Source organism: Puma concolor, chromosome A3, assembly GCF_028749965.1.
Source record: "Puma concolor isolate L17-30 chromosome A3, mPumCon1.1.hap2, whole genome shotgun sequence".
NCBI classification, from domain to species: Eukaryota; Metazoa; Chordata; class Mammalia; order Carnivora; family Felidae; genus Puma; species Puma concolor.
In genome coordinates this window covers 80588185-80596199 of record NC_141669.1, presented here as the reverse complement: position 1 = coordinate 80596199, position 8015 = coordinate 80588185, and the positions used below count along the sequence as shown (strand labels likewise).

The 8015-nt window shown below is 41.2% G+C and overlaps 1 protein-coding gene across 1 annotated transcript; it reads left to right on the top strand.

Annotated features, from left to right (window-relative positions):
• Window positions 1-2293: 2293 nt before the first annotated feature.
• On the top strand, window positions 2294-7516 carry LYG1 (lysozyme g1). Its single transcript, XM_025932515.2, has 5 exons — window positions 2294-2362; window positions 3973-4077; window positions 5002-5195; window positions 6939-7071; window positions 7264-7516. The coding sequence occupies exons 1-5, from the start codon at window positions 2320-2322 to the stop codon at window positions 7380-7382; spliced, it is 594 nt and encodes a 197-aa protein (XP_025788300.1). The 5' UTR covers window positions 2294-2319; the 3' UTR covers window positions 7383-7516.
• The last annotated feature ends 499 nt before the right edge of the window (window positions 7517-8015 follow it).

The following is an 8015-nucleotide window of genomic DNA, read 5'->3' as shown; positions in this document are numbered from 1 at the left end:
TTAATTATGAGCACTGTGCTGTCTTGGCTTGACATTCTAATAATGGTTTCAAGTGCAGGGAGCCCCAGGGGATTAAGAAATTAGCCATAAGTAACCAGTGGACACTTGGTTACCCTGAGAACACTCCAGCAATGCCTCAACAGTCCCTTCTAAAACACAGAGTGCTTTTTGGCATCTGTAAGTTTGGGTCACAGAGTTTGAGTTATTTCAGTATGCTGTGTTTATTTCCATTGTCACTTGTTGCTCTTTCCTGATGCAGTTAAAACATAATAAAAGTAACTTTGTATTTCTAAGTAATTGACACACATAATTACATAGCCTCTTTTCATTCAAGTGCTTCATTCAAGTTCCATTCTTGGAATGTGAGGTAGCTTTCATGTTGCAATGAAAACTAAGTCCTTTTCCACTTGGGTTTCCAAGAGGAAGTATTTTTGTTCCCTGGAAAAGCAGCAACAAGAGTAAAATGCCCTGGGTTTAGCATCTGGATGCCAGCAGTGCTTTTTTCTTTAGGATTCTTTCCATAAAGCCAGTGAGAAGTCTCTGTGAAGACAAACTTTGATGAGACTGTATGAGCTTTTCCTATACCTAACTGGCTCTTTCTCCATTCTTTTTCCTGGGACTCAGTGTCCTCTCTCATTCAGTGTTGGAGGCTCAGTGGGTACATAATAAACAATTCCTGTTGAGTGTTTGAACCTGAGAAATTTTGCAGACCCAGCTAAAATTCCACGTTCCTGTAACTTTCTAAGCATGGCATTTTCCACTCAACTAAGGGAAATCAGGTAGACCATCTCAGTGTTGTGGGGAAGAAAAACAAAACAAAACAAATGGCCATGTCTGAGGAGCACACAATTGCTTGGTATAAGACTTAATTCAAATGACTTCTTTAATACCTCTCCTTTACCTTGAGACATAATCTTTTCCTGGGTGTTTGGAAGGAAACACCCATAAAGAGTAATCTCAAGGGACGCCAGGGTGGCTCAATTGGTTGTGTGTCTGACTTTGGCTCAAGTCATGATCTCATGGTTTGTGAGTTCAAGCCCTGCATTGGGCTTGCTGCTGTCAGCTTGGAGCCTGCTTTCGATCCCCTGTCTCCCTCTCTCTCTTTGCTCCTACCCTGCTCACTCTCTATCTCTCAAAAATAAATAAAACATTAAAAAAAAAAGAATAACCTCAAAACAAAAGAGATGAGAAAGTGCCAGGTGCTGTATTTTTATGCACACTCTTACTTACAATGATAGTAATATTTCAAAATGATAGGTAGTCAGGCTCAGCTGACCTAGGGAGAGGATGAGGAACACTCTGCAGTGGGAGGGGTTAGTGGGAGGTGGAGAATTTGGGGACAGAAGGCCAGCTCCTTCAGCATTGCCTGGAGTCAACTATGCTAGGTGGCATTTGTGTATTTGTTAGGTAGCTAGTGGGAGAACCAAGGCTCTTTGCACACATGGAGTTGGTTACAGAAATGGTTGGGATGAGAAAGAGAAAGTGGGTGAGTGCAAGTGCTTGATACTGACCATTTATCACTTCTCCCATCTAGTGAGCATCTTGTAAGTTCAATTCTGGCCCCCTGCCCATGACCTGACTTCATGGGATTTTGACTTTGCTGGTGGAATCAACCCGTGTCTCTATCTTCCCAGGTTCTGGCCCAGGTTTTCTCCTGTACAGGAGTCTTGCAGAAGGGGAATGGGGAGCATGGCTTAAGGTGGCCAAAGGGGTCTGAGATTCCCAGGCTGGGGGGTTAGAGCAGTGAGAAAGGTCTACCAATTCCTTCCTCCAATCAAAACAAAGTATGTTCCAAGACCCTGAAGGCACTATAACCTTTCCTCTACACTGAACAAAAAAGAACCCAAATGAAGAGAAACACAAATATAAGATTCTCCTTTTCACATTATCTTTTCATAAGGAGAGGGCTACAACTGAGATAAGGCTCACGCATCCAAAGTTTGTTTTTCAGCATCTGAACTCAGGTCACTATGTTTGATTCTGTGTTGAGAATCAAAGTATCTTGTCTTCTTGAAATAATTACTATCCAGTAACTTGGTGGTATGGTGAGTCCCTGTGGACCAAGCAGGAGTATCATCATTTTAAAGCTAATTAAAAGGATGGATGGAGCACATGTCTTACTTTTGCTTTTCTTATTATGATTCAAATAATTAATTTTCTTAGTTAAGATATGGGTGAAAAAGTTTTTCTTTTTTTTTTTTTTTTACCTCTTTCCATAGAAACATTACATATTGTTATGATAACGATTGATGTTTTCACATCTTTGAGTTAATTTTCATTCTAAAATCATTTTAGGACCAGTAGAATCAGCTCATCAATATGTCTGTGTTGTGGCTGCTTCTGGGTCTCCTTGCCCTTACTGGTGAGTAAGGGTCTCCTACATGACCTTGGAGATGGGAAGGGTAAGCATAGGAACAAAATGGTATTTCTGATACTTGAAACTGCAGTAGAAAATGTTTTTTTTTTCTAAGCTGTCCAAAAAATACTGGACTTAATAACAGCCACTGAAAAATAGCTTCTTTCCAGATGCCCCACAAAGGAGGGGGTTCCGCTGAATGTAGGCTTGGCTTAAGACAGCATTGCTGGAAGCTGGACGTTAAATATACATCATTGATAAGTACTTATTTATAAGTGCTATAGACTTTATACATCATTGATAAGTATTCATTGATAAGTACTCATTGATAAGTACTGTAGGCTTTAAATATACATCATTGATAAGTACTCATTGATAAGCACTGTAGAAGAATTGTGATGGCTTCCTGTAATAATTCAAATGCAATTTCAAATAGAAAACTAGCATGAAGGAGATCAAAAACATGTGACTAAGCTAACCACTGAGGCTGACATAGCTGCTATGCTTGAAATTTCAGATTTGGTCTTAAGTTTCCTTGCAGCTGGGGCAAAGGGAAAAGTACATATTTTTTGATAAATAAAAGGAGGAAGCATAGTTTCTCAGGAGAAGCAAATTTTATCATAGCTGTAACTTCTGATGATTACTCAGATAGGGTCTTACATTTATTCATTTATTGATTGATCCATTTATTTAACAAGTATTTTTAAATTTCAACAAGATATTTTGGGAATATAAGGAACTTAAAGGAGCATTTAATATGACTAGGGAGTGGCTATGGAGCAGGAGCAATGAATGACACAACCAATTACAATATTAAGGGTATTTGTCACCAATTATAAATATAAAAATGTACTGATTAAAAAATAAAAAAAGACACATCAGCTCATTTAGCTTTTACTACACTTATAAAAGACCAGGTCTTTTCATCTCCATATTTCTTTCAGATTACTTATCAAAAGTTTGTAAAGTAGAAGTATTTACTCCAAAATATTAATATTTTCAGATGTCAATCTCAAGAAGCTCTCAGTAAGAAAATAGAACTTTAAAAGGCATTTATATAAATATACAATACACATATGATGATGTGTAGTAGATTTATTTCCAAAGATTTGCAAATCATGAAGATTTGATGATATGAGCAAAGAAGAAAGTAAATAAAAAAGAGCAATCTAATGAGAAGTCTTTACTTCCCTCTGGTTCTCCAGAGCAACCATAAATATCTCACCTGACCAACCGGTCAGGAATATTTGAAGGTGAAGTACTGAGAGTTCCCCTAGGATACAGGATGAGGACTAGTTACAGGGAAGAGATCATCTGGTTTGATTCCAAGACACCAACTCAACAACATTGGACAGCCCAGGGCTTTGCAAAGAGTATAGCTGCTCCAACAGTTCCCCATGCCTGCAGGATAGGAGATGACAATTTTGTATCGAGGGGGTTTCTGTGATAATTTCCTAGTCACCATACTGTAAATTTCAAAAGTGTTTCAATTTAGAGTGAAGTTCTTGTAATTGGATTTTGGTAAAGTTCTTTTTATTAATGGTACTTCATTCATGGACAGATGATCAACATGAGTCTAGTTCAATGCCTTACATTGAAATTTTCTCAATTTGTAGATTTATCTGAAAGCAGCAACTGGGGATGCTATGGAAACATCCGAAACTTCAACACCCCTGGAGCATCTTGTGGGATTGGAAAACGTCAAGGCCTGAACTACTGTGGTATTTTATAATCCCAATGTCCACCTCACCCTCCACTTCCCTTTCTCTCGGAAGGCGCCTCCTTTTGGCAAGGGTGACTTTGACAGGATCTTGTCCCTTCTCCCGACACTTCAAACCCACGCCTCCCTGTCCTTCCTCACAAATTTTGGTCCTCTCAACATATCCTTTGGCTCCCACTATTTCCCACAGCCCCACACTACCAAGTAGTGGGAAGAGCACTAGACGTGGAGTCCAAAGACCTTGTCTAAGTGTGTGCTGTGGTTCTTCAATGAGTCATTTAGTTCCCCTCCATCTCTACTGAAAGGACTTTAAAGTACTTATTTTACAGTCTTGTTGTAAACTCTGGTCGGTAGAATGTAGATGAGAATACTTTTGAAACCACAAAAAATGCTTACAAGGTAAACGGGCCAGCCAGGTAAATCAGTATTAGTTTTAATTTTGCCCAACATCCTTGTTATTCTACAATGGTTTAAGATCATGCAATATCTGGATGTCCTTTTAGGAGGGAAAGGTGGGCAAGAGTGAGCAAACCTGTCAGGGAAACAAGGACTTCTTAAAGGGGTTGGGGGATTCTCTCTTTCACATCTGGTGCCCATTGTAGCTGATGGATAGGCATATATGTTTGGGGTACTTAGGATGGGGCCAGTGTGCCTGTGCCTAGAGAATTGTCTTGTGTGGGCCAGAGCATCCCCTGAGAGTCCAGCAAGAGGCACTGGAAGCCATAAAGGACCCTGCCTCAGTGGACACCAACTCAAGTCCAAAGAAGAATCATACTTTCAGGTCCACTAGGGATTCCAGACTGAAACATGGGCTTCTTGGTCCTAGACCACTGCCCAGATCCTTGGAGTGTGATTTCTGTCCTCTTGAGCTCCCATGTCAGCATAAGTCACACAAGCCACATCCTTCCTTCTGTGTTTGCTTTAGGAGTTCGTGCTTCTGAAAGGCTGGCTGAAATAGACATGCCATACATCCTGAGATATCAGCCTGTGATTCGTACTGTTGGCCAAAAGTACTGCATGGATCCTGCAGTGATCGCTGGTGTCTTGTCCAGGGAGTCTCATGGTGGCAACATTATGGTCAATGTGGGCAATGTGGGTGATGGAATCGGGGTTGTGCAGGTAACTCTCTGTCAGTTATGACATATGGCTGTTGTGTTGCATGGCATGATGCTAAGGGGACATCTTCACATTTGTTGTTGTGGACACCCTGAAGTGCAGTTCTATGGAACACAGAGTGAAAGGTGCTCCCTGGCACTGTGAGAGGCACATCTCTGCCTGATGCAGGTAGTAGCATCACTGTTTTGTTTTGAGCCATGGTTTCTTTTCAAAATCAACTACACTGTGTTTCCAGGATATCATCTGTGGTCCCCTAGTCTGGTTCCTTGTTCTGTTAGTTTGTAACCACATGACCTCATTTAATCTCCCTAGGCGTCAGTTTCCTCACCTATAAGACGCCATCCTCATAGAATTGTTATGAAGACTCAATGCAATAATGGGAAAATGTGCTTAGTTAGTATCTGGCAGATTCTCAGCAAATATTGAATTCCTTTTCCTTTTCTTTCTGCTACGCAATTCTTAGTTCTGAAGATCCAGTTTTATTTTTGCACTAATTCTGCCTGGTCTCAACTTGTCTCACAGAAACTCCCAGGGAACTGGGCATTAACCCCACTGATGAATTCATTGTGTCTGGTGGGATCAAGGATGGCAAGGAGACAATGGTGCTGTGATTTTTTTTTCTATTGCATTTGACATTATTATTGTAATTGTTGGGAAGCCTTTAAGTACTGTGGTCATCTTTTTAGCTTTTAGGAGCATGTGATCTCCTCAGTGATCTTTAAACTGGCTTCCTATTACTATTTGGAGTGACACTTTGCAATTTAAAAGTACTTTCAAATACTTTATCTCATTTTTTTTTTAATTTTTTTTTTCAACGTTTATTTATTTTTGGGACAGAGAGAGACAGAGCATGAACAGGGGAGGGGCAGAGAGAGAGGGAGACACAGAATCGGAAACAGGCTCCAGGCTCTGAGCCATCAGCCCAGAGCCCGACGCGGGGCTCGAACTCACGGACCGCGAGATCGTGACCTGGCTGAAGTCGGACGCTTAACCGACTGCGCCACCCAGGCGCCCCTATCTCATTTTGATTTAGGGACTCATCCAATAATCTGATGAGGATGGGGTGAAGGGGAAGGCATGCAATCCATCCTTTCCAAGCGAGGAGGTGTTTTTACAAGGATGGAGTCATTGCTGCAAAGTCACATGGCAGCTGGAAAATGCAAAACAGGGACCAATACCAACATGGGCGATGTTAGGGTCAGCATCATTTCTGATGCCTTGCTCTGCCTTTGTGAAATCTTGTCCTTGGGAAAAGGATGAGCCCATTTACTTTGAAGATGAAGGAATTGTCCCGAGTCAGAGATTACTCCTAAATATGTTGAAACTCATGTGGAATGGTAACCAAAGATGTATAAGAAAAATTAGAAGTACTTTTAGACATTCAGATTACCTGGAAGGAGAATTACAAGTACAGATAGAAAAAGCCGTTTCTGACCGGTTTGGAGGGCTTACATTTAAACACTGAAGGAGGGCATCAGACTGGGATGTTCACTACTTCTGTCACCTTAGGTTTTCAATTCTGCCTCTCACCATTATAATGAAGCAGTTGCAAAATGTCTGCTCATGCTTCACTTACCCAAACCTTGTAACTTTTACTGTTTATTCCCAGGGAGATTAAAGGTGGCATTAGCTCTGCCAGAGGAGGAGGAGAGAAAAAAGAAGGGAAATTAAAAAGCAACACTGATCCCATGAAGTCCTGTCACTCTCCCACCTAGCTTACTTAGCTTTTCCTCTGCCTCCCTCTAGGACCCTGGCCTTTATGCTCCCACATCCTGGATCAGCGAGTCCCAGGTTTCTCAGATAATCGAGGTCCTGACACTTAGGATCAAAGAAATCCAGACCAGGTTTCCAACCTGGACCCCTGACCAGTACCTGAGAGGTAAGTGTAACCCAGGGTTGGTGGTTTCACAGCATGAAGTAAGAAGAACAAATACAAGACATTACATCAGATTCCCCCAAACTTCAGTTGCCTCCTACGAAGCAATTAGGAAAGAGAATCTAAGCTAACTGCTGAGACCCTGAAGCAATGAGGGACTATAGGGTCAGCAATAACCCATCTCACAAATTCCAGGTGGACTCTGTGCCTATGCTGGAGGTCCTGGCTACATCAGAAGCAGCCAAGACCTGAACTGTGACTTCTGCAATGATGTCCTTGCACGAGCCAAATACTTCAAGAGACACGGCTTCTAATGCTTCAGACCAAACAGGAGGCCTCAAGTGCTACACAGATAAAACTAGCCAATGGAGCTTGTAACTGTGAATCTGAATTTGACTTGAAGGTCATCAAAATAACATGAATCACATTAAAGGAAGAGTTGTCTGCATTTTGTGGTGTGGTGTGTATGTAAATTAAGGGTTATGTCTCCTTAAAGGTATTTCCATGGAAGTTAGCTGCAATGTGGATTTCCACAAAATGAATCCTGTATTCATTGACTGGCATTGCCAGATATAGCAAATAAAAACAGGAAACCCAGTTAAATCTGAGTTCTGGGTAAATGATGATTGATTTTTTAGTATAAGTCCCATGCAATATTTAGAACACTTTTACCCTAAAAAATTATTCATAGTTTATCTGAAATTCAAATTTAACTGGGCATGTGGTATTCTATGTGGCAACTCTTATCACTGATTCCTTGATAAAAATCATAGTTTTTAATTTTAATTGAGGGGTGTCTAGGTGGCTCAGTTGGTTAAGCATCCCACTTCGGCTCAGGTCATGATCTCACAGCTCGTGAATTGGAGCCCCACATTGGGCTCTGTGTTGACAGCTCAGAGCATGGAGCCTGCTTCAGATTCTGTGTCTCCCTCTCTCTCTCTGCCCCT

Excerpts from the sequence above, each read along its gene's own strand:
- LYG1 (XM_025932515.2), top strand. The coding sequence starts at position 2,320 with ATGTCTGTGTTGTGGCTGCTTCTGGGTCTCCTTGCCCTTACTG. Across the intron at positions 2,363-3,972 it reads GGGTCTCCTTGCCCTTACTG|ATTTATCTGAAAGCAGCAAC; the intron begins GTGAGTAAGGGT and ends CTCAATTTGTAG. Across the intron at positions 4,078-5,001 it reads TCAAGGCCTGAACTACTGTG|GAGTTCGTGCTTCTGAAAGG; the intron begins GTATTTTATAAT and ends TGTTTGCTTTAG.